The sequence below is a fragment of the Eriocheir sinensis genome, chromosome 3 (genome assembly GCF_024679095.1).
Source record: "Eriocheir sinensis breed Jianghai 21 chromosome 3, ASM2467909v1, whole genome shotgun sequence".
In the NCBI taxonomy this organism is placed as follows: Eukaryota; Metazoa; Arthropoda; class Malacostraca; order Decapoda; family Varunidae; genus Eriocheir; species Eriocheir sinensis.
This window is the reverse complement of record NC_066511.1, coordinates 19815373-19842798: the sequence shown is the minus strand read 5'-3', so window position 1 is coordinate 19842798 and position 27426 is coordinate 19815373. Positions and strand designations below refer to the sequence as shown.

The 27426-nt window shown below is 40.7% G+C and overlaps 1 protein-coding gene across 2 annotated transcripts in view; it reads right to left on the bottom strand.

Annotated features, from left to right (window-relative positions):
- LOC127006222 (SID1 transmembrane family member 1-like) overlaps nt 1-25970 on the bottom strand; it is a 33400-nt gene extending 7430 nt beyond the window's left edge. Inside the window, exons 1-14 of one of the 2 annotated variants that reach the window (XM_050875831.1) lie at nt 25403-25966; nt 23929-24062; nt 22317-22487; nt 21461-21605; nt 21261-21344; nt 17657-17886; nt 17028-17128; nt 13558-13645; nt 11150-11297; nt 10589-10786; nt 9442-9559; nt 5428-5667; nt 2318-2553; nt 1811-2035 (exon numbers count right to left, since the gene is read on the bottom strand). In XM_050875831.1, the coding sequence (XP_050731788.1) occupies nt 1811-2035; nt 2318-2553; nt 5428-5667; nt 9442-9559; nt 10589-10786; nt 11150-11297; nt 13558-13645; nt 17028-17128; nt 17657-17886; nt 21261-21344; nt 21461-21605; nt 22317-22487; nt 23929-24062; nt 25403-25807 (2523 nt within the window). In that variant the 5' untranslated portion in view covers nt 25808-25966. Of the gene's footprint in view, nt 1-1810; nt 2036-2317; nt 2554-5427; nt 5668-9441; nt 9560-10588; nt 10787-11149; nt 11298-13557; nt 13646-17027; nt 17129-17656; nt 17887-21260; nt 21345-21460; nt 21606-22316; nt 22488-23928; nt 24063-25402 lie in introns of both variants that reach the window. The other variant, XM_050875837.1, reaches the window with a different exon arrangement.
- Nucleotides 25971-27426: the final 1456 nt, after the last annotated feature.

The window sequence follows — 27426 nt, the reverse complement described above, 5'->3', positions numbered from 1 at the left end:
GCAGCACAGGCCGGGGCGGCCCTTGCTTTGGTAGATGCCGCCATGTTGATGCAGGGCAGGTGCCTTGTTTGCATTGTGGATATGGATGCGGGCAGCCAACCTTGGCCGTGTGTGACGCACACCCGGATAGGTTGGAGTTGCCGGTTGCTCTAGCTGGCGCCAACGCGGTGGGAAGAGGGGGGGCCCAGTGTGACACCAGCTTGCAGATAGCCATGGACTTGCTCCCGGTTGGGCGTGCGGGCGTTGCAAGTGGCCCCAGCGGTTGGACAAAAGTGGCCAGTGTGACGCTGCCTTGGGGCAGTGAGGCCGCTGATGGGGTGAGCGTCGGCGATGGTGTCATCAGACTCACAGCGAATCACAAGCGTGTTTTCGGAACTGTCAGCCAGTCGTAAAGCAGCCACCTTCAACTGCAGCATCAGGGCGACCTGTTCTCTCTTCCCGTTTTCTTCCTTTTTCCAGGGTACGTACTTTGAGACTCTACATTGACAAGAGTTCCTCACATCCCCCCTCCAACTCCCCATCTCTGGCTCTCTCTCTCTCTCTCTCTCTCTCTCTCTCTCTCTCTCTCTCTCTCTCTCTCTCTCTCTCTCTCTCTCTCTCTCTCTCTCTCTCTCTCTCTCTCTCTCTCTCTCTCTCTCTCTCTCTCTCTCTCTCTCTCTCTCTCTCTCTCTCTCTCTCTCTCTCTCTCTCTCTCTCTCTCTCTCTCTCTCTCTCTCTCTCTCTCTCTCTCTCTCTCTCTCTCTCTCTCTCTCTCTCTCTCTCTCTCTCTCTCTCTCTCTCTCTCTCTCTCTCTCTCTCTCTCTCTCTCTCTCTCTCTCTCTCTCTCTCTCTCTCTCTCTCTCTCTCTCTCTCTCTCTCTCTCTCTCTCTCTCTCTCTCTCTCTCTCTCTCTCTCTCTCTCTCTCTCTCTCTCTCTCTCTCTCTCTCTCTCTCTCTCTCTCTCTCTCTCTCTCTCTCTCTCTCTCTCTCTCTCTCTCTCTCTCTCTCTCTCTCTCTCTCTCTCTCTCTCTCTCTCTCTCTCTCTCTCTCTCTCTCTCTCTCTCTCTCTCTCTCTCTCTCTCTCTCTCTCTCTCTCTCTCTCTCTCTCTCTCTCTCTCTCTCCATAGCCACAATGTTTGGAGGAAAACGTCTAGTGTGATACTACCTTTTAAGGTAGCATGCGTGACGCCGATGGTAAGTAGACGTGACCCGTACATGTCAAAGCAGCACGAAACTCAGGGTGATAATGCGCGAAAGTCGGGATGGTAAGAATTTAGGACTAACCATGAAACTTGAGGATCGCTAAACTCGAGAGGGTACCGTATATGACGCCAGCGGCATCAACGTCATTATGGGGTTAAGTGTTGTGACAGAAAATATTGAATCTTGAAATTTCATTTATAATTCCACATCACATGGTAAGGGTAAACAACTGATACCTTTAACATCATAAACTGTGACAGAACCACTGTTTTTTCTAAACTTATCAATAATGTAGTTCTGCAGAGCTCTATCATCCCCTCCATTAACATTAATTAATTAATAATTCACATCAAACAGTGTTCTGTCTACTCGCACCTATGGCCCTAACAAGAACTACACCATGTTATACTAAGCATTTTTTGAACCATTACTCTTTGTGCACTTCCTAGGATGGGTTCCTATGAATTAATCATTGTAATAAAAGCTGAAATTACTTGAAACAATACAGTCTGAAAATCACTGATCCAATTTATTTCACAGTAGAAACTGAGATCTGCACCTAACCTGGAAATCTAAATTAATTTTGAGTGTTAGACTTAGCTTCATAAACAATTTTGTTATGCACTTACCATAAATCCAAAGAACATTGCTCCAGCAGACAAAAAGTGCCAAATATCATGTGTATCATAAAAATGCAACAAGACACACTCCTGGTTATACTGGCGACTGTGTGCAGGAGTTAGCTCCCAGGTGGTTGTATGCTGAGTATAGTAGTATACTGCTGCCCCCCAACCAACTGCACACAGCACCATATAGAATACTGGCTGCAGGAGGAGGCGTTCTCCGTGTCTAAACTGAAAATAAATGAAAAACAGTTCATGGGTTCAGCAAGAGCACAAACAATTTCTGAATATTTTTTTACCCTTAATTCACAGAAGATTTAACTTTGCAAGAGAATAGAGACAAGAGTCCTGGAGTACATTGTAGGCTACATTTTTACCAAGGTTATACTTTTAGCTACCCTAATTTAGTAATATATCTGCCACAAGCTTTGAAGAAAACTTACTTTCACATGACTATATACAGGAGAAACCAACTTTTCATGAAAAACAATGAGTAATAAAAGCATAACTTACCTTCATAATGATATAAAATGCAATATATAGCAAAAGATTTGTGAGAAATATAATTAGCAGGTAAGATGCAAAGTCCCTGGGTGTGGAAACCATGCCATAAACAGCTAGGCACCAGTTGGCTACATTGCCCAGCAACAACAGCACCATGCGATCACAGTACATAGGTCGGCAGATCTGCCGACGGTCACTGATTTCACTTAAAAACCAAGTCTTGATACGTTTCATGACTCCAATATCTGACAAAAGCAAAATGTTAGATTAGATGATATGACAAAGTTTAGTAATAAAAAGGATAAAAACACCCTATATAAAGGGGCCATTTAATTCTTAGTTTTCTAAAACTAAAACATGTGAATTTAGTAACTTTCATTTTGGATACTAACTTACTAATGTGTTGTACAGTGAAGCCTCGGTTTACGAGTTTAATTCGTTCTGGAATTTTGCTCACACACCAAAACACTCGTAAACCAGAACTAATTTCCCACGCTACTCAACTATAGGGGTGGGCAGGTACTGGTACCAGTACCGGTACTAACGGTACCAGCTATACAGTACGGTACCTGTACCAGACTGCTCGGTACCGGTACCAATACTAGCCAGTCGCTCATGATATCCCTGAGTGGCTATCCTCTCTCTCTCTCTCTCTCTCTCTCTCTCCACTGAATGAAGTGATTATTTATTTTTCGATAGAACCTACCTCTTGTTTGATTTACATTGTTTTTGATTTACGCAACCTCTTCATGGACACAATACTCGCGTAAATCGAGAGTTACCTGTATACAGAATGAAAGTAATATTACCAACAAATAGCAATGATAAATAATATGAAACACAAATCAATGTGTTTTGGTTGTTAATTTTTCAATTTTGCTTTTGTTAAATGATGATATTTTTTTTCAATTTTGTTGATGTTTCTAACGATATTAATTTTTTTCAACAACTGTCCCTTAATTGAAAAGAAACCTCGCGATGAAAAGCTTGCGCTTCAGCTCCTCTTTCCAATTATGTATTGTTTATTAAAATCGGTCAAATAGCGGTGAAGTTATTGCAGAAAAACTGAAACTTATCCCGTTTTCTAAAAAGAGAATTAAAGTCCATGGAATTATAGAGTTCGCCCTTTAAACCTAGATGCCTTCCCGGTTGGTATTCTTTACTGAATTCCAGTTTTTTCTTTGTTTTGAAGGACTTTGTGTGTCTGATGGTGTCCTTTTCTTGGAAATCGTGCTGAAATGTGCAAAAATTATCTCTGGCTTCTCCGGGGTGACTGATGTACGTGTCAGCTCTGTTGCCTCCAAAGCCATCGCAGACGCTAGCTTTCCTCAAGATACCATACGAATATTCTTTTATGCTATTTTCTACGCTGAAACATGACGATATATGCATCTGTGTATGAATACAGTTTTTTTTTAAGTGCCAGCCTATAGCGCTGGTAGGCTTTCTTGAGGGGCCTGGATGGTAGTCAGCCCCAGCCTGTCATGGCGCAGGCAAGTGTTTTTTAGTGATGTAAGTGACGAGCGGAGGAGGGCGGTGGGGGGGAATTAAGCCACAACTCTGTCATTTTTGCTTATTTCTTCATAATATTTTGCCACATGCTAGTCGAGGGGCGTATGAAAACGTAAATTTTTTCAATTTTATCAATTTTTTGAAAAAATCCACGCTGGACGCTCTCCTTAAGCAGATAAATTTCAGTATTTTAAAACTGTAGTGGGCGCATTTTTCGGTGAACCACAAAACCAGTCCAAAAAATTATGTTTGTCAAGAGTTGTCCTGAAATGAGAGTAAATATGCATCGTAATCTCTCTCCCTCCTTCCTTTTGCCTTCACCAGTAGCGGGCAGCGGCTGTCAGTCATGGCAGGCCAGAGAAATTTCAGGGTTGCCATTCGTTCCTTAGAATACGGATTCGCTCTGTATTGGAGAATGGGATATTGTGTTCCTCATTTTTTTTTAGATCAAGGTGGGAGCCCTAACCGAGACTCTATTCCCATTGTTTTCTGCTTTGAGCACTCTCGTCCTACAGTGAACAATGGGAACCCACGCTCATGTCTTCAACTTGTACAAAGAGACACGCCAGTACTCGTCGAATGACAGACTTGGTCGGCTAGGCTGACGTAAACCGATAGAGTCAGTCTATCGGCATCCTACCCTCTCCTTCATGAGCCGTCACCCAGCAAAGGTTTGTGGTCCCTACTTGAAGGGACGTACGAGCTTGACCCTGATAGCCTCCATATAGCTTGTGTCCCCACTCAGCGGGTGGCGGGGAAAAAAAAAAAAATAAATAAATAAATAAATAAAAAAATAAAATAAAAAAGGATGCTCATATACCATGTCACTGCTTGTAAACCAAGGCATTTTTTTGTGGGGTTTTCTGCTCATAAATCAAAACACTCATAAACTAAGGCACCCTTAAACCGAGGTTTGACTGTAATTGAGAATGTATTGGTAATTACATTTTTGATTGGTGTAATTTCAAGGTTTTGTTGTTTACTAAAATACTATAAAGTAAGTAAGGGCCTACAATATCCCCTTACTTTATATAATTTGCTTTGGAAAATATTATACAGTGACAGCTTGAAATAGTTGTGTTTGTTAATCATTTCCTTACAGTATACTATAGTGAATAATTATAAAACCTGGATAACTAGATTTCGCTTCAGCATTCTGTCAATGACCCACAGCCAGCACAACCACATTCTTGTTGACTGGTGTGGACCTTAAACTCTAACTATGACTGCTCTAATTCAAACACAAAGAGGGATTTAGGACTCAGCTCATACTAATTTTGATTCTGGCCCGCTATAGAATCTCAACTACCATAATGCTACCCATATTTGCAATGGAATAACATAGAGGAGATAACTAGTCCATGCCACTCTGCTATCATTCCAGTCACATTGACGAAACTCTAAATTCTTACTATATGGCATCAGCTTAATTTATTTATCTTATAATATTAAAACAAGATCAAACTATCATGAAATCATATAGTTTAAAAAAAAAAGAAAAAAAAAGTGAATGTTAAATTAAAGGTTTGATGTTACTGAAATATTCTTTAAACATATTTGCAAATCATGACAAACTTATTGTGCAAGACAAGGTTTGAAATTCTTACCAAGTTTCCACCTGCCCATGTAGTAAATCTGGCATGACAACAGGAAACAGGCAATGACATGAATTAGGCCGAATAAGATCCAAAAGAGGAGTGTGCCAGACAAGACCCCAATCACTCCCAGCAGGACAGCAGCAGCCAATGCCACATAAGTAGCACTGGCACTGGCATTGATGTCTGGATGGCGAGTTTGATAGATCTTCAACATGGACAGTACAGAGATCACGTACATGAATGAAGTGTCTGTAGAAAAGTGATGATAATGAGGAATTAAAAATTTACACTCATAACATTAGTATATGAATAACAGTGTGGGCACGTTGTGCATTCCAACACTCATAAAGGTGATGTCACACTGGGTCTTTTCTTACAACCGTTGGAGCTAGGAGCAACCACAGTTGCCCATATGCCCAACTGGGAGTGAGTTGTTGGTTGGCCATACGGATGGAAAACTTGTGGGTACGAGCAAACGTGCAGCTGTATGTAAACAAACAGACAACGGTAGTGGCTTGAGGAGAGGAAGATGGCTTACCAAGAAAATTGTAAAATGAACTGACAGAGCTGCTTTATATACAAGATAAGAGAAAAACCCATGCTGTGGGGCCACACGCATGAAATCTTTGCCAAAAAGAATTTAAAAAGAAGTGAAAAGTCCGTGATTGCTGCTGCTCTTCGCTCATTCTGGCGAGTGTTCCACTCACTAGTTCAAAAAACTCTTCTTTCTCCATTCAATGAAAATTGAAGGACTCCCAGTCTTCACAGCACAATTCTCTGTCTTGGGTAGGCGGTGGCCGAAGTGATAGTGTACTGGACCCACATTCGCCGCGTGATGGACGACGCGGGTTCGAATCCTCACGCTACCACTCGGATTTTTCGGTCACTGCCGAGTGGCTTAAAACTACCCACTTGCTGTCCTGAAGACCACCCATCAACCCGGACTCTAGAGGAAGCCGTCCAAGCGAATCAAGTACGAGTTCCGGGGGGCAGCATGAGCCAATGCAAGATGGCGCCACTATAAACACTCGCCTGCGCCAGAACAGGCTGGGCCGACCATCAGGCCCCACCTGGAAGAAGCCTTGGGCCGACCATCAGGCCCCACCGGGAAGATGCCAACCGGTGCAATAGGCAACAACGTAAAAAAAAAAAAAAAAAAAAAAAAAAAAAGTTTGGGTAAACACTCCTGTCCTCCCGTCTTTGAAGCCATGATCGTACCAACAACTACTTCTTCCTTGAATTTAATTGTAGCAACAACTCCATTACTTGAGTAACAGCAGCACAAGCCACAACAACAACCCTTACTTTTGCAAATGGCGCCATGTAAATACAGGGCAAATGGGTTGTTATCATTGTGGATATGGGCAACCGGCCTAGGTCTTTTGTGAAGCTCACCCAGAAAAGTTGGAGTTGCCGGTAGTGCCTAGCTCCAACGCGATTGGAGGAAAATGGCCCAGTGTGACACCAGCTGAACTATATGAATAACAGTATGGGCACATTGTGCATTCCTATCACCTCATGACACAACCAGTGAATAGTGTCAGGGAATGTGGTGTTTGCCATTTCTTTCTTAATGACTTTAATTCCACACATTTTACAGACTTTTTTTACTCCTTTAAGTCCAATGCAATGTTGCTTCCTGTGCTAATTTTTATTTTTTATTTTTTTGCTTCTCTTTTGAAATTGCTACTTTATTCTTCTACTCCTTCTGCAACCTCACTGCATGGGATTCTCTGCTCAACTTCATCCTCATGGTTTTCTACTTCCAAATATAAGAGTTAATTAGCATCTTCACTCTTTCATCCTTCTCATATATAAACTCTGAAACAGCCTTCCTTTATTTGCATTTCCTCCTTCCTATGACTTAGAACTCTATCAAGAGGGGAGGATCAAAATATCTCTCATCAGAATTGATCATTCTTTTGGAATCTATTCTTTTCTCCAGGAACAACATGTTCTGAATATTATGTTTAACCAGCTTTTCCCTTGGCTTGCCTCCTTTACCATAAAATCTTTCAATCACTATGAGCTCAGTAGCATAAGTAGTCTGGGTTTAATCTGAATGGACAGGTAGTAGAAATTTAATGAGTTTGAAAATACTGGTACTGGTTCATTTTGCGAAAGATGATCATGAGGCGTACGAGAGCTTGGCAAGGAAATTGTCGGAATTTGATTGAATATGACATAACCTCAATAAAGCAAACAGCAAGAAAACTTGAAGCAAACTTTCACTCAATCAAACTGCATTCCATTATTAAGAAATCTGCAATATAAATGAAAGAAGTTATAAAATCCTTGGCAAAACATATACATTGAACAATTTTTAATGAAAATCTTCCTGGATTAAAAAAATATTATGCTGAGCATCATCATCATCATCATGTCATTGACACCTGCTCCTAGGAGCTCCCACCAGGGGATGGCCACGGCAGAAGAGCTTCTAACTTTCTCTATCCAGACACTCCCTCCTTGCCTGCTCAGAGTTTCTCAAAGATTGTTCCCCCCTCTCCCTAACATACTCTTGCACCCTATTCCTCCATTTCACTGGAGGTCGTCCTCTAGTATTCTCTCCCTCTATCTCACTCACATACACCCTTCTGGTCATCTTACTTTCCTCCATTCGCTCCATGTGGCCAAACCACTTTAAAGTCTGTTGCTTCACTTCTTCCACCACTCCACACTTCTTCCCTTCACCCCCGTGACACATTCCAAAACACTCGTACACACTTTCATTACTTATTCCATACATTCTACTCACACCACAAGCACTCCTCAAATAACTCATTTCCAATGCCTGCACTCTAGACCTCTGACTTCCATTCCAGGCCCACGTTTTACTTGCATATGTGAGGGTTGGTACTATTATTGTATTTCTCAAATCCCTCTTTACCTCCATGCCCACACTTCTGCCATTCATGATTCGTCCCAAAAACCCTACCACCCTTCCTCCCTGCAATCCCCTTTCTCTTATCTCTCCCTCTGTATCACCATGCTTACACATAATTGATCCAAGGTACTTAACTCATTGATCTCCTCCATTTCTTCACCATTCAAAATTATTTTGCATTCTTTTTCACATTCAATTCCCACTCTATATGGGCATACAAAATCTACAACCTCACTTCTACTTCACTCACAAACCATCATTTACTTTCAGCTTTCTCCTTTTACAGACACTATAAAAAACACTGACCAAATTTTGTAGGTCGCTTTCATTTTCTGCAATGAGCACTGTGTCATCAGCAAACAGTATCAAATTCAGTACCCACTTCCTTTCCTAATCGAACATTCTTACTCCAACTTCCCCAACTTTGCCCTTCATTTCTTTAATAACAACATCCATATAAATATTGAATAACCATGGTGACATGACACACCCTTGTCTTAAGCCCACTTTTATCTCAAAATGTTCACTTGTTTCTCCAGTAATTTTAACACATGCAGATGCATCCTCATAGAAAGACTTTATTGCACTAAGCAGTTTTCCTCCCACACCATAAATCTTTAAAACATCCCACAATGCAATCCAATCGACTCTGTCATAAGCTTTTTCCAAATCCATGAAGGCAGCATATAGTTTCTTTCCTTTTGCTATTATTTTTTCTACTACCATCCTGAAGGAAAATATCTGATCCACACATTCCCTTCCCTTCCTGAAGCCTCCTTGTTCTTCACTGATTTTCTCTTCTGTAAGTCTTTGCACCCTCTCTACTATGACTTTTCCATATACCTTTCTGGGTATACTCAAGAGACTTATACCTCTACAGCTCCCACATTCCCTTCTTCTGCCCTTCCCCTTGTAAACTGGGACAATGATGGCTTTTGTCCAGTCTGCTGGCACCCCCCTCCCCCCTCCTCCCATGCTACTTCACATATCTTGACCATCCATTTAACAACTACATCTTGCTGAGCAAATCCTTGAAATAGTGTGTGAATAAATACAACTTTAGAACAGCTTCTGAAAATATTACATTTGTAATCTACCACATGACCATTTCATGTGACAAGAAAAAGTATCCTTACCAAATTGGTAGTTTGAATTGTTAGGACAGATGTGGTAACATGCACTCAGGAAGCCCTCCATGATGAGAGATCCACCCATGGCATAAAAAAGGCCAAAGTGCTGAGGAATCCCATAGTACTGAAAAAGAAAAAAAAAAAAAAAGCATCAGCATCAATTACTATCACTCTATACTGCAAACATTATATGATTAGAAAATAGACAATAAAATACAAAGTATATAATTCTACATAATACAAAAATTCAAACAAAAAAATGCATATTTTATCTCTTTCAATCATGTAATCTCAAAAGAGTGCAAATAAATATGCTTCAAACTAATCTAAGTGTGTAGAGTTAAGTATTTGAGTCTAAATAACCAAAAAGGATCTAAGAAGCGATTCAAAGCAGTACAGGTCAAAAGAAGAAGAAAAACACCAGTCTTCCTCTTCTTCTGCAGCCATTGGCGGACATGACGGCTGATGGCTATAGTGAACTTGACAACACATATTCCATACCCGCTGTAGCATATCGCTTTTAAGGAAGGATTTTGCTTTATTGACTCATAAACTCTTATTTCCTTATCGGGAAACATTATATTGAAGAAAGGATGCAAGAGTTACACCTCCTCTGAGGCTGGCGTAACTTGCACCCAAGTTACATCCTCGGCTACATCCTTTTTCTGTTTTCTGAATCACGATGGAAGTGTGGAGGGATGTATCTCGGAGTTACATCGATGTAAGTGCTTTCTGAACCTGCCCCCCGGGGGCTGAGGAGCGGTAGATTGTACCATGTTAACACATATTACGTCAGTCTCTATACCTGCCTCCCTTCAAGCTTGGAACATTTTTTCTTTTTTTATGATTTTATGATATACGCAGTAGTATACATAATATTATTTTTAAATGTATTTTTATAGGACTGGATATGTGTTTATTGTTATTTTATGGTTTTGACGTTTTTAAAGCCGTTGTCACACTGAACAAATCTACCCAGTAAAGGACAGAATGTCCGTTGTTGGGTATTTGTCTGTTGAGATTTTGTGGTCCGTTAAATCGAGGGCCGAGTGTATGTGGGAAAAATGGGAGTCTCACGGACCATTAACAAGAAATCCTGAATGTTCCCCCTCCATCCCCCTCAAAGAAAAATTTAGCGTATTGGCAACCTCACCTTGTCAATCTTATAATCAAGTTTTGCAGCCAATTTGTGGTGGTGATTCCTGCGAGCACATATTGCTATGAAGAGGATGCCAAAAAGAATGTAGCTGATGTTAGAAAAGACATGGTTAAAGTCGGTGAGTGGGCCAAGGGGATGAGCACACCAAAAATTGTAGAAGCAGAGGTCTTGGTTTCCTGTCACATCCAGAACCTAAGGAGAAAAAAATGGGAACTTCATATATCAATTAAAATCTCTCTCTCTCTCTCTCTCTCTCTCTCTCTCTCTCTCTCTCTCTCTCTCTCTCTCTCTCCTCTCCTCTCCTCTCCTCTCCTCTCCTCTCCTCTCCTCCAATCCCCTCCCCTCCCCTTGAAAATGACATAGGTTTCAATCATTCCATTCTAAACATTCCAAATGCAGACTTTCTTGTGACATAAGTCAAATAATACTTGTTTCTGAAGAAAAAGCATTTAAAATTATCAAGTTTCAGATACTGAATGTTTAGAAGAGTGCAGCGTGATGTATATTCTACTGTGATCACGATTGCCCAAGCATTTTTTTTTATAGTATTCTCACCTTTTGGTATGTTATCACCAATTGGATGACAGGTACAGCATAAAATATCCCAACTGTCAACAGACCCCAGATGTAGAGCTGAGACTTTTTAGTCAGAACTCTCATGTCCTTCCTTGCCAAGTCACTCACATATAAGAATGTCTTGGTTCTGAAAGTAAATTATACATTATAAGTGCATAGTATGGAATGAAAGATCATTTTAGTCATACCATCTTCTAGAGACTTTTAAAATTACCATTAAATGAACCCATAAAGGACGATTGACCTGCAGACAAAAATTTTTGTGGGTTCTGTTAAAGGCTGTGTCCCATGTGCAGACGGCTCCGTTTTCTTGTTTCCTTGTGACCTTCCCTATTGTTCTACATCTGAAATACACTAGTTGACAACTTTAGGCCTAAATAAACACATACAAAGGCCTAGAGGTTCAGTCACACGGGTAGTTGTGATGATTAGTTGTTTTTTCCTTTTTGGGCAGCTTCAGAATACAAGAAAATTTGAACATAAAGACAAGTCCTTTACCTCATGGGCATGCATAGACCGTAATTATTTATTTCTAATTATTATTAGTTGTTTCACTATGGTTTTTAATTGTCATATCATAAGCACCACATATTCTTTAAAAAAAAAAATGTACTTGAAAAACGGCTGTTTTTTTGCATTCTCTGGGATCACTCCTTAGGGTTTTTTTGTGTCCTTTAAGGGTTAAAACACCTTTAACATTATCTGTTGAGGCCATTGGCCTTCCAGCAAGCAGTGCTTCAGTGATTTCTCATTGCTAATTGTTAACCACTTCTCCTGTACGCCACCTGAGTAGTTGCCCAAGTGGTGGCTTGTTGCTCCAGTCTCAAGCCCTCGAGCCTACTGACAACAGCAGAGCAGAACCATTTTCTGCCAAAGATCTCCTCACTTCTGCAGAATGCAACTAATCATTCTACCAACAACCAGTGGTGGGCACCACTAACCGAAAAGTTAGCTTTGCTAACTGGTAATCCACTAACTAAAAAGTTAGCTTCTCTTACGCTAAACCGCTAAACTGATAATAAATTAATGGAAGCTAACACTAACTGCTAACTTTTTTATATGGATTTAGCTTTGGTTTTGTATTTTGGCTCTACAACCTTTAAAAACAGACCTAGTGACCTGAAATTTCAATATGTTGTAGCTTAGACATAGAGCTTTCTAGAAAGGTATAGCATGCCAAAATCAGATGATGATAAAGGTGTACACATAAACAAATTAAATGGACCATATTGGCTATACAGGCATTGCCACATGTGGCCACTCAACTCCAAGCTGAATTTTCCATAGAGTTCAAGTTATAGACTAGAGCGCATCTGAGGCTGTCTCAGGGATACACGACCATGATGCCGCTGTTGCCCCGAGGTGATGATTGCACACACTTCACTCCTAGCCGATTTCAGTTTTTCTCCATGTCAAATAGTAGAGTCAGGAAATTAGGTAGGAGTAAAGTGTATGCAGTCGTTGGCTTAGAGCGGTGGCGGCACCAAGGCCTTGTATCCTGGAGGCAGCCTCAGACGCACTCTAGAACATAACTTGAGTTCTATGGAAAGTACTGCTTTGACAGTTCACTGAATGGCCACGTGTGGTGCTGCCTGTATAGCCAATACGGTCCATTCAACATACACTTTATTTATGCCTTATATTTGAACTTGTGACATATATTTTACCCAAGATTCCCCACAAATTTACACATTTTTTACTTTTTTCCAAAACTGACACTTTTACTTTTATTATTTTAAGTTTACTTCTGGAGGAAAATATTGAATTCTTGTTATTAAATCCCGAGTTCAAAGAGTTGGAAATGGAAGATGCATTCCCCTAAAATACCAAAAAGTTTCCCTAATAACTGTCCAATTACCCTACTTTAAGGCATAATTTACCCAAAAGTGGAAGCCCTGGAATTATTACACTATGTGGCTCAATAATTGGTGCTGTGTCTGCCCACAATGGACAAGAACAAACCTGTATGATTTCTTAGTGGACTTAAAGTTAACAGAGGAGGAACTACATTTAGCGGAAGCTAAATGGTCTGTAAACTGTTTCCAAAGTTAGCGAAAACGCTAATCAGGTAACGAAAATGTTACCTTTGCTAATTAGCAGTTAGCGGATTAGCAGAACTGTGCCCATCACTGTCCACAACACACCCTGGTCACTGAAGCTTTTCTCATGTGAAGCAGCAACTCCATGGGCTGGATCGAGTCTTTTCTCTCATCCTGCCAATGACGTTCTCTCGTGAAGTGGTGACTACTGGCTGGTGTCTTATCCTTCACCCTGTCACTAATGCTGTTCTGTTTGATTCTGATGAGCTTGAGTCCTCACCCTAACTCCCTTACTTGACTTTCATTTCCCTCATACAGCCATCCATGGATACATTAAACAGTTCTTACCTGAAAATGTCTTTTTCACTCTCTGCATCAGTAAGCATATCGATGTCATCTTCATCAAGTGAGGAGTCTGAGGCTGTGCTGTTGGTCTCTGCAGAATTAAAAATACAGCATTTTCAAGCCCCTCTTAACTGAGCATACTTTGATGAAAATATCAATTTTATTCTGTTACTAATGGTAAAGATGAGATATCCTACCAATGTCCAAGTATCTAGAATACCTTATTCCTGCTGATGCCAAATGGATGGACTTTTACTTCATAATGCCCTCACTGTGTGGCAGATTTATACAGGTAGTTTCTTAACGAGTCACAGTCCCTCAATTTATATTCAACACAACCTTACAAAGACAATTGCTGAATTATATAAGACAAAATAATAGGAATGAGTTTTGGTAAATGCACCAACCTACAAAAATAAACCAACTACTAAAAATATATACTAAAATAACAACAACAATAATGATAATAATAATAATAATAATAATAATGATAATAATAATAATACCTATTACAATAAAATTAATAATACTAAAGTCTGGCTCAACTAAAGGTGCGGTTGTGGGCGGGTTCAGCGTACGGGATCCCTTGTACAGCCTTGCTGCGCGTCTCCTAGCCATCGATGTAGAAATGTTCTAATATAAGTAGAATCATGGCAAATATGATTAGCAAATATGCATACACATTTAATCTTAGTATGATAACGTATGAAAGAACAGTTAACTTATTATGGATAAGATATTTATAAGCATATAAAGAAATGTGGCATACATATTTTACAGAGTTGCTAAAAAAATGCTATACGTACAGAAGCCCCCCGCCGTTCACGGCCTCACTGTTCACGGATTCGCTTATACGTGGGTAGGGTATTTGCGACAACCCCCGCCGAACACGAATGAAAACTTGCATATACGCGGTCGGTAGCGCCCAGCTCAAACGTTGCGCAATGTAAGCAAAGAAACCGTCCCTGGGGCTGGATCTTGGGCTGGATGTATGGGACTGTCTCTTTCTAAAGGAAACTAACTTATTTTTGCTTTCTAAACATCAAAATTTGTGCATTTCATAGTCCTTCTTTTTATTTATGGATCCATCCCGCAGAATCTGGCACTTGTTTATATATAAAGGCATTTCCAATTTTACTGAGAGAGAGAGAGAGAGAGAGAGAGAGAGAGAGAGAGAGAGAGAGAGAGAGAGAGAGAGAGAGAGAGAGAGAGAGAGAGAGAGAGAGAGAGAGAGAGAGAGAGAGAATTACATAGAATTACATAGAAAATCAGACCACACAGACCCCATGGTCCAAACTAGGTGGTCTGTCCTAAAATTTAAGTGAATCTACACTAATCAGATGGCTCCAAAATGTTGCTTTTCTACTCTAGTTAATATTAAGTTCATGGAAGTGACGGTCGAGCTTGTTTTTAAAGGAGTCAGTCGTGTTACACTGGACCACTGATGGTGGGCGCTTATTCCATTCTCGCACTACAACGTTGGTGAAGAAAAATTTGGTGCAGTCTGAATTTACTTATCTACATTTGAGTTTTATGCCATTGTTCCTCATTCGCAAAGTGTCATCTATCATAAATAATTTTGTTCTGTCTACATTCGTGAAACCATTAAGTATTTTAAAACATTCAATCAGTTTTCCTCAGAGGCGACGTTTCTCAAGAGAGAACATGTTAAGGGTGGAAAGCCTTTCTTCGTAGGATTTGTTGCGCAAGGAAGGGATCATTTTTGTTGCCCGACGCTGAATACCTTCTAATTTAGCAATGTCCTTTGCATGGTGAGGAGACCAAAACTGTACCGCATATTCCAAGTGGGGTCTGACTAACCTATTGTAGAGTAGAAGTATTACATCTTTATTCTCGAATAAAAAGTTTCTTTTAATGAAGCCCAACATTCTGTTCGCTTTATTTGCTGCATCGATGCATTGCTGTGAGAATTTGAGGTTTGATATGATTTTGACCCCCAGGTGCTAAACGCATTGAACGCTTGTGAGTTTAACGCCGCGCATTTTGTATTCGAACTTCTTATTTCTTCTTCCAACTTGAAGGATCTGGCACTTGTCTACGTTAAAGGGCATCTCCCATCTATCTGACCAAGACGAAATTTTGTGCAAATCCTCTTGGAGGCTTTGCCTGTCTTCGTCAGTGAGAACCGAGTTACCAATCTTTGTGTCGTCTGCAAATTTACTAATGCGATTATTGAGTCCAACATCCACGTCGTTGATGTAAATAATGAAGAGCACTGGGCCAAGAACCGAGCCCTGAGGGACGCCACTAGTGACCGGCGCCCACTCTGAGTTAAATCCGTCAATCACCACTCTTTGTTGTCTGTTGTTCAACCAATTCGTGATCCATTGGTTTACTTGACTGTCAATACCTATTTGCTTTAATTTATAAAGTAATTTATGATGTGGGACTTTATCAAACGCTTTCTGGAAATCAAGATAGACTACGTCCAATGATTTGGTTACGTCATAAACTGAGAAGAGGTCGTTATAAAAGGTCAATAGGTTTGAGCAATGTCACAGCTGTACGTTTGGCTGTGCTAGACTATAATGACAGTAATAATAATAATAATAATAATAATACCTACTATAATAATAATAATAATAATAATAATAATAATAATAATAATAATACCTAGTATAATAATGATGATAATAATAATAATAATAATAATAATAATAATAATAATAATAATAATAATAATAATAATAATAATAATGATAATAACATCAACAACAATAGTAGTACCACTTATTTTTCCCAAGCACTAATTCATCCAAGAAACTCATTAATGTTTGACAAAAAAGAAAGCTCATCTAAATGTGAGCACTGTAATTTATATTCATCAAGCATTAATAAAGTCAATAAAAGTGAAATAAACAAACCTATGTGGACTTAAGAAACTGGGTTATCAAAGTAAATAGCTGTGCAACAGTGCTTCATTACAGGTCCTTCCCTTTCACTTAAACTGAACACAGTACAAGCAATGTTATATTAATATATATTATCCAAAGAACTTAATAAAATATATGTAGTTTGAAAATCATTACAAACTGTAGGCACAAAACATTATACAGCAAGCTAAGTGAGTTCAAAATGAGAAGGAATATTCTAGGATGATTGCCAGGCAAGGCTTACTGGCATCAACAGTCAGCACCGAGCAAGACTGAGAACACAAGTCCTTGTATATATATTTCCATGGCTTTAGGTTAGAGATAACACAAACAAGCTTGTGCTGCCTCCTCCCTTACATCCTCTTTGGGTGATGCTACGAGTATCTTGTGACCAATGAAATATGAGACCTATAAAATACACAGGATAAACTATAACAAAAAGGTGAATGCAATGATTAATGAAAATTATGGTGAGGGATGCATCACAACCATACTCTCTCTCTTTAAGAAATCTTTTCTAAAACATTTTCTGGGTGAAGGCCCTATATACTCCACATGCATTAAAACAATCACTTTTACCTGCATTTCCAGCAACGGCTCCATAAGAAGTTGTTCCTTGGTGACCAGGATCTCTTGAATCATCCAGGGGACTATGAGCATGGGCTTGCTTACGTTTTTCTCTGGAGAATTTATTAAAACAAGCTAGAAGAATTGATCACTAAGGATAAATATTGTGGTGGAGTTGACCTTTGAGACAAATCATTGGCAAATATGGCAGAGGGAGGCAGAAGCTCAGTGTTTACAGCCAAGGGATGAGACAAAAAGGGATTTTCTGCTGAAGACCAATTAATAGGACTGAGTCTATCAAGATTCAATGGTGTTAAAAAGTGGCTGAAAAGAACACCCTGGAACTGCAACAGGTATGGGACTTAGTTGAGGAGTTAGCCAGAGATAAAAAATCATATGAGGTCAATAACAATGAAGTTCTGACCAAGACAAAGAAATTGAGTGATGAATTATCCACAAATTAAATAAAGCAGATCAAAAAGGAAAATATAAAAATGGAAGAGGAATGGAATGGATAAAAAGAGTGCTATTAAATCAGACAGGAGGAAAACACTTATAAAATAATGGAAGAACACCTGTATTAAATATAGTGACACTCATTAACTATACTAACAGAAAAAGGACATAAAGATACACCTTACCTGATACATGAAATGCAGGCCAAAATCAAGGCTACACTATAAAAGAGAGCACAATAGCCAAGCCCAGCAAAGATGGCACCAAGATATTCTAGCTTTGTACTCTTCTCTTCAATAGTGAGTGTTATTGTCTTTTGGCGAGTGCGATACACATGTTGAAAGGAAGATGAACAAGCCTCATCAGTTGACAGCACCACTACTATCACATACAGTCCATCTGGGTAATCCAGTTTCTAGAAATACAGAAAATGAAAAAAGAACATTACATTACATCACAGCAAACCCTTTTAAGTTGGCATTCTTTGCACCAAAATTACAGAGAAATCTGCACAGCAAAAAAATATGAATAAAAAAAATCCCTGATAGATAAAAGTTGATGATATGCCATTTATTGGAGATCCAACTTGGCATAGTGGCACACCATTGTAACACAAAAAGTCAACAATAGATGTCTTTAGTTGGCCATGTGCTTTCTATTAGAGACTTAAAGGCCCCTCTCAGAAGCATCAACGTTTTTGCTAGTTATTGTCCACTCCAGGGAGATCACCATTGTGCACATGATTTATGTCGCAAATGACAAGACATGACTGGAAGCCATCTCCCTACCCTTATTTGGCTCTAGGTGTATATAAAGTGTTTATGTAGACAGTCATGTATAACTTAACATCCAGGTTGCATTCTAGGAGATAATACACTGCATGACCCAGACAAAAATCCTGTGGTTATGGGGTCCCTGAGAGATGATGGAGAAAGTTAAGTTAATTGAAGATAAGAATGGTAGATGCTGGATTGCCACAGCTCACGTAGGAAAATATCACTTGTTTATATGACCAAAATTTCCATGTCCCTTTCTTCCTTAAAGGTACATGGTGTTCTCTTCTAACTATTTCCTGCCAGCACGTTGCCGGAGGGAGAGGTGGGTGGGGAGGAGCCTTCATCTTTTCTGTCCTGTCCTGCCACACATAGATTACTAGTAGTAGTGGTAGTAAACAGACACCCTCGCCAAAGACCGATAGGTCTTCTGGTGTCTGTTCTTCCTATGTATTCCTATGTAAATGCTCCCAGTTATGTTTCAGTTTCCATTATCCATATAATATCATTGTTACCAGATTTTTATAAAAAGAAACATGCATTAGTAAGTCATTTGTTATAGTACGGAGAACTGAAAATCCAATTTGAAGATGCTGGTCACCACTGCCTATGCTCCATATCCTTTGTTTACATATACCAGCTGTTCAACTGCTTGTAGTTATGTTCATTATCTGTTTGATATTTTCATTAACATATTTTACAGATATGCATTAATAAGTAAATTGCAGTATAGTGATACTTAAAATATTTACCTAAATAATTAAAAATAAAAGTGGGAGACACTTTTCACTGCCTCCCATGCCCAATTATGTACAAAAATGACCATGAGCTGCCCTAAGAGCTCTGTATCCTGCCAGTACCATAAGCCAGTCATTTAGTTAAGTTATTAAGACCCTGCCCAACTGTTTCAGCTTAAAGAGGTTTTATTTTTTACTTTTATGTTCGTAAACATTATTGATTACTGACACTTGAAATATCTCACTACAGGTTGAGAATCCCTTATCTGAAATTCCTGGGACCGAGTGTATTGCGGATTTCTGATTTTTTCGGATTTCGGAATATTTTTATTTGAATCGAAATAAAATGAAAACTGAAATAGGGGATTATTCATGAGAGGGTAGCCTACTAATTTTGAGATGCTGACTGCTTATTTCTGGACAAAATATGATGCTGTCTATTATGGAGATAGTATTTTTCTCCGGAAATCATTAAATGACTGACTTTTCAATTGCCTGTTGTGCATCTGCTGCCTCAGCCACAAAATAACTTGCAGAAAGGTTCAACTTGCTTACTGTTTCTATATTTCACTCACTGCTTACAAATATCACAAGTGGACAAACTAGAACAAAACCAGGCAAATTAATGTTTTTCCTGCTGTATCTTCCCCCAGTGTGCATGTGTATTGAACAGCAGAGCGACTTATTTCTGTGAGGAAGTATTTCTCGCAACACCGACCCCATATAGTGGACCGCCACCACCATGTCCCGTCCTGCGCTGCATTACGTATTTCCACCGTCCCACACAGCGTGCCGAATAAATTTAAACTAACTAAATCTAGCTTTACGTACACCATTTGTTCTGTATTTGGCCATCTGAATGGTTAAGGAGATAAAATTCAGTATTTTAAAACTGTATTGAGTGGATCTATCAGTGAACCACAAAACCAGTCCATAAAATTATGATTGTCAAGGGTCGTGCTGAAATACGTGTAAAATATGCGTCGTAATGTCCCTCCACCCTTCCTCCTGCCTCCACCAGCAGCGGGCAGCAACTTTCAGTCATGGCAGGCTAGAGAAATTTTAGGCCAGTATCACAATATGTGGCGCCGCCGCTGCGTTGGCACCGCACAGTTTCGTCAGCGCATTTCCCGTACCATGTCACACTGTGCGGCTTTGCCGCACAGTGTGACAGTGGAACACATGCATGCATGCTGAGAAACCTGAATAGCCTGGCCCATCAAATAGCCCTCTTGATGTGTATTCTTACAGCAGCCACTCCTTTCATGTCTGGGACATCTCCCACTGGTAACTGCTATTTTTTTATAACTTTCACAGGGCATACGTATTTGCAGCCCCTTGCAACCAATTCAGTTTTTAATTCTCTAAACCCATTATAAATATTACAGGTCATTCTGCTGTCCTTTCCTATACACACTGAATAAATAAATCCATGTCAAACATTTTGTCGAGTGGTAGCGGGAGAGCGTTGTGTGGCGTTGCCAGACAGTGTGACCATGTGCATAGAACTGTGTGTTCTCTTGTCATATCTGGCGTGATGTGGTGGTGCGGCGTCGCCGCAGCATGCTGTAGTGCTGTCCAGCGGATGCAGCATCACCACAAGTGTGACACCTCTTATTTGTTTGTGTGTGTTTTCATTATGCGGCGGCACCGCTGCAGTGACGCCACAACGGTGGGGCCACATAGTGTGACACAGCCTTAGAGTTGCTTATTTTTTTAGCTCAAGGTGGGAACCCTAACTGAGAATCTATTCCCATTGTTTTCCGCTTTGAGCACTCTCATCTTGCAGCGAACAAAAGGAACCCACGCTCACATCTTCGACTTGTACAAAGAGACATGCCAGTTCTCGTCGAAAGACCAACTTGGTCGGCTAAGCTGACGTCAGGCGATAGAGTCGGTCGATCAGCATCCTCCCCTTCCCTTCATGAGCCATCACCCGGCAAGGGTCTGTGGTCTCTCCTCAGAGGGATGTACGTGTTTGACCCTGACAGCCTCCATATAGCCCGTGTCCCCACCCATGAGGTGGCAGAAAAAAAAGTCATGTCAGCATTAAAAAAAACATTCTGATTTTGTAGATTTTTGGATTTTGGAATTTCGGATAAAGGATTCTCAACCTGTAATACTAACTATTAATAAACCATCTTACGTAATTTAAAAAACAAACAAAAAATATACAGCACTAAAGGGTACATGATATCAGATTTATATTCATTCATATTTTCCTTATATATAGAATTTACTCATACAAATTATTGGACAACATGGTGTAAGGGACTTACCCTCACTGTGATACCTGCTTGGAAAGTCATTGTCTGATAGTAGTTTCCATACTGTACATTTTCTTCACTGTCAAACACTGGACACTGTCATAAAAACAATGCTGGTTAAAAAACTTTGGAATATTTACATTATTAAGCAATATAACTACAAAATTTAATCAATTCTATATCAAATGTGGATATAGTGTTTTCAGTCTTACCGTAATATTCTGGATAGCAACCATGGCACAAAAGTCATCTTGAGCAACGGCCTTCACCAGCACCATGTCAACATGCTCAGGAAACTTGAATTCATAAAACATGGGTTCAGAGGGTGTGACATCAAACACTCTTTTATTATGAAGTCTGGAAACACAAAAATAAGTATTAATCATCAGTTTAAATGCATTTTTTCCCTAAAATAATAATGCTTAAGGCGGGAAGGGAGTCTACTAAACACTCCTTCTCCCTCCTCCTCACCGTCGCTGCCATCACTATCCTCCTCCTTCCTCTCAAAGGCATATAAACCACTATCAAACACACTCTAGAGAGGAATTAAGGCCTTTTACAACAGCAACAGGAGGCTATACCACACAACAATATATAGTATGTATGGTAAGGACTGGGGTAGGAGAATGGGAAGATGGGGTGTGAGGGAAGGGTGGACAACAAGATGTCATGTACTCAGCCAAAGTGGCGGGTGATTTGAACTGATTGCCATGGATGTTTTCATTAGAGTCAAAACTTCTCCATTATATACTAATATGTGTATGGGTTCATTAGTGACCTTAAATGCGAATTTGTTATATGTGAACGTTATATGTGGTAGTGTAGTGCAGAACAACTGAAGGAAGGTCTCATCCAACTAGAGACTTTATGACCCACATTTATGGGAGTTTTATGGAACCCAAACTACATACTAGACAAGTTGAATGACAGGCACATAGATTGAAATACAACAATAAAACCTATTTTGAGTTTTAATAAATTTTCTTTGATTTACATTGGTTCTTACAAATAAGAGTTTGGAATTTACTAAAATAACATAATAAAGCATGCTTGTGTGAATATACTTACTCAACCTGGAATTTTGTTACAAAATCTGCAGAAACTGTAAAGCTCAAGTTGGTTGCTGAAGATGTGGATACATCAATAAAGAGTCGCTGAGTGGTGTCAAGATTGCCTTGATATGACACTTTGTAGTTCTTCACTGGACACAGTGTGTGAGATACAGTGTAGTATTCTTCTCTGTGAAAATACATAATATTATGAAGTAATGTACTCAAAACGTTGTGAATCGGAATTGATAGGCAGATGACAATAAGGTATTGATATGGCAAACTTTTGATATACAGAAGCCCCCCGCCGTTCACGGGTATTTGGTTCCGCGAGATTCCCATGATCTGCGATCGGCGGGACTAAAATCAAATAGGGAAAATAGGGTTTCGTTCTACAATCTCGATTGAATAAAAAAAAAAAAAAAGGGATTTCTAAGGCAGGGATGTAACAGAGCCTCACACTTTGCCATGAGAGGGGAGAGAGGTGAGGGAGGGGCAGGGGTGTCATGAAGGTGAGGGATGAGCGCGAGTCAAGCGTGGCATGCGGGGGTGGGGCGAAGGGCGGTGGAACGTGCAGCGCGCGTGTGGCGGCGAGGGGAAGGGAGAGCAAGGGCGAGGGGAGAGGCTGCGCGTGATGGCGGCCAGGCGGGGGAAAGGGTGACGGGGGTGGGGGTGAGGGCACTCACCCACCCACGTGCATCCCAACAGGTGTCGCCTCCCTTTCATCAACATGTGGAGGGCACGCGTGTGACTGATGGCGGCTGCGGAAATTTACCACAAATATTTTTACAGGTCTTTAGTGCGTAATGAAAGTTGTGTGTGGACACAGGCGAGTGTGCGCCGGGCAGGAGCCAGGCCGGTGGTGCAGTGGCGGGAGGCGCAGCGTCACAGCGGCGACTGGTAGGTGTGGTGCACGTGGTGGCGTGTGGGCCTATTACGGTGTTACCACACCAAAAGCTAGAAGAATTAATTCATAAATAAGAGGTTGGCAGGCCATGCTAATTTTTACCCCAACTTGTCCTATGTTTTTTTTTACAATGATTGACTATATAACCTTTTCTTTTAGCTGACTTCTCTCTTCCAGCTACGAAGGTAAACACTAAATGCGCAACGTTCGAGCTGGGCGCTACAGACCGCATATACGCAAGTTTTCATCCGTGTTAGGCGGGGGGTGTCACAAATACCCTACCCGCATATAAGCGAATCCGTGAATGGTGAGGCCGCGAACGGCGGGGGTCTTCTGTACAGATAGGTGTTTAGAGGCAAGACAACTGCAATGATGACTGTGAGACATTCCCAGGGAATGTATATAGTATATAGGAGATGAGGTTGCTGAACGCTACACTAGGAGGCTACCAATGTCCTCTGTTGGTTTATGGATTTACTTGCTAATAAACCCAGGGTGCTTTCTATCTGTTTCCCTCTACACCTACTAAGATTCATGTACGTACTATTCTGACACCTAAGCAATGGAAACAAGAATGTGGCTGTGCATCTACACACCTTTACAAAACATTTTTGTGCTGTCATGATTATCATGAAATGTTAATGATGAGTAATGCAATACTTGAACACCAACTATAAAGTTCTAAAATATCATAGTGTGATGTGCTTGGATTAACTTAACTCACAAAATCTGAGTGTTTGGGGGTGGCTCAAGAGGCAGCTGCCAGGAGAGAACCCCTCGCTGCTGCCTTACCACCACCAACAGAGGATAGGTGTAGTCACTCTTAGGGCTGCTCACTGTCACCCGAACTGCTTCTGACTGAAAGACAAACAGAAGATTCAATAGAAAACAATAAAACACATTTTTCAAGTTTACCAGTTAATGCCACAAATAAATGAGCAATTTCCAACAGAAATGGTTATGAAAAGATGAAAAGTACCTACAATAAAACCTATCTGAAAAAAAGTATCAAACACTGGAATCTGTTGGGTTTTTAATAGATGAATACCAATATCAGTTTGAAGTTTTACAGCAAGGGAGAGGCTATTTACAAAGCAGATAGATCTCATGTAGTTAGCCAAACACCCCAGCTAACAGGTAAGGTGAGGTGGACATAACTCATACACGGTCACGAGACGTACAAAGGCAGTCTTGTCGAAGCAAAACATCGAGGAGAGTCTCGCTTCCTACAGTAGAAAGAAAATGGGACACTAACAGCTGATGCAGCCATCCTGTGCTGCAAGCCTCACGCCTGTAAATGCTAAACGAGTTTTTTTAATTTTTGAGTTGTCTGATGCAATTTTCTCGCCTAATAGTAGTGTATGGTGATTGTGAATGTCTTGACTTTGCTGGTGAAGATTTCCATGGCAAATATGATTATATTGAAAAGATATTTGCATGGAAAGATATTGTTGTGGCGAGTTTTTGTGTTCGTGGGAATCCCGTAAACAAACATGTGCGTAGTTCATGAGTCATACAGCTAGTGGACGCAAAATGTTATTGTAAAGCCTGGTTACATTTGACAAGCATAGAAAACCAAAATAATGAGTTAAAACACTGTCATCACTTGCAGAATTAGAATTCCAAACAATCTAAACTGATACCTCAAAGGAAGCCCACAGCCTAAGGATTACCTTAGGCATTTGGGTTTGAGTCTTGGTGCAAAGCCCAATTTATAAGAAATTTATTTATATAACTGTACGGGCCATGAACACCTTGTGTACGAGCTGTGACCCCATGGTCACAAGACGTACAGCAATTGAAATAAAAATAAAACCTTCCTATGAAGAAAAAATATTATCTGGAGAAGCTCAACAGATACTCATAGAGGAAGCCCATTTCCTGAGGAGTATTATCCACTCTTTGTTTTACCTGTTAGGGCAAATACAGATTTTTAATGAATATTTTCCCACTAGTAGTACGGGTTGTGTCCACCTCACCCTGTCTTGTTATTTTATTAGCAAATTGGAAAATTGGGTAAAAACAGTAACTCACCACCACTTCATTAGTTAAGAACTATTTATACACATATATAACCCCACCTAAAACTAACAAATGGTAACATATCAAAATAAAATTATATTGGCATAACCAAGATTGCACACAACTCAGTGAATAGCCACTCCATCAACACAACTTGGTGGACAGGGCTCACTTACCTCTAACATCGATGCATTATAGGTGAATTCAAACAAATACTCAAAAGTCTGGTTGATATTCTGTGTGAGAGGAACTCCAAACTTTCCTTCGACGACGACAGAGTGAATGGTGCCGTGGAAGCCGCCGCCTGTTCTGGAGGTCATATTCGCCTTCCGCACCAAGTCCACTTGGGAAACTATGTGCCCATGGCCTCGCTCTTGGTCTCTTCCTTCGAGAATCTGGTCGTCATTATGCTTGTTTAGATGTGGCACTGGCACATATCCATTAAATAAGGGTCTTTCTGAGGCTTGGCTTACTACGTAGTGTTGCGGGTGACTCAGAGGAGGGGTGTCACCTGCAGCGGCACCGTCATTTCCGCGGGTAAGCACACATAATAAGGCGATGATGGGGAGCACAAATGCCATCTTCCAGTAATAGTTGATCACCTGACCTTAATACAGAGGGGATCCATAGTCCACAGTTCACTCCCTCCACCGCCTTGCGAAGGTTTGTTGTGACAGTTCTCCACACGGTCTTGGTCTTGTCTGATCTGATCTGCTGATCATGCACGGTTGCCAGATTATCGTACTCAGAGCATCGTATCTACCGGTTTCTCTGAGTCCTGATAGCCAAAAAACACCAATAATTAACCATTTTAACGATAGTTATATATGAAGCCAGGCACTAGAGTGGAGGAGGCAGTTTTGAGGTCGGAAATCGGCAAATATAAGAGGCTTAAAGACAATAATATATTTTCTGATGTTTCGACGGTGGGTGGGGTAGTCATTGGCAATCCTGGACCCACCGAAGAGGCGATGTTTCTGGCATTTTGCTTCAGCTCTATACTTGACTATAGATTAAGGTGACCAGATTTCTGAGACAAAATCCGGGGACATTTTCGGTCAGAGGCGTAAAATCCGCCAAAACATGTAGTGTTTTTGTCATTGAAAAACTAAAACGGGGACACTGCCCTTACCATTCATAAAGCAGCATTCAAAAGTTTCTCTCACCCTATTTATCCTAAATTGCAAAGGAATTGAATAAAAATTCAATTGATTAACATTTTGTATAGTAGGGGAGCTCCCGTGCTCTTGCTCTTGCTCTTGCTGTACAGGTGACCCGTTGGAGAGTCAGGCCTTCGTATCGGCAGTGGCACACCCTGTAAAAATAAAACAACACAAGCAGTATCCATTACAAATTTTCCAATTCCCTATTTCTTGCACACCACATCTTTTCCAGAAAATTCTTCATGGCTTCTATAATTCTATCATTTGCTTCATCACTCAGTCCCAGCAGCAGCAGCATCCATTCCCTCCCTCTCTGTTCTTGCAATCCTCCCATTCACATCCCAGCCCATCTCACTCAGTGCCACCCTCGATCATCATCTCCGTCGTTTCTCTCCGGTACCTCCCACACACCAGTATCACATGCACGACAGTTTCATCCACACCCCTGTCACACATCTGACACACTTTGCTGCGGGACTCAGACCACCTGTAATTTCTTGTATTCACATTCATACACTACGCTCGAGCTTGGAAGAGAAGATCACCACCCAGGCTTCCATCATACCAGCTGACACACTGCGGGCTTCCTTTTCCCTGTACCACTCCAAAGTAGTCTTTCGCTCCGTCACATGCTTCCACCTCCTCAGACTGTCACCTTTCACTGCGCTGTCTATCTCTTCCACTTTCTCACATTCCATTCTAGACCCTCACTATTTCTGTCAATCACCTTCCATTCAAAGAAACGCCTCGATCCCTTCCTCTCTGCTCGCCCACCTGACTCGCATACCACTGTCACCAATCATTCTCATGCAGTTTTTAATCCATTTGCTGTCATGCACACTCCACAAGTAGACCTTCCGTGCCAATCTCGTGTCATCCATTCGTTCCAATCTGACTTTGTATCTAAGGGTAGCCTTCCTAAATCTTTCCCTAAAGGTACTCCACCCCGTATCACCCCTCAATGCTTCCACCGCTGGTCCCGTGGTAGAGTCTTGGCCTTGCGCTTCGGCAGGGTGCCTGGAGCGTATGGGTTCGAG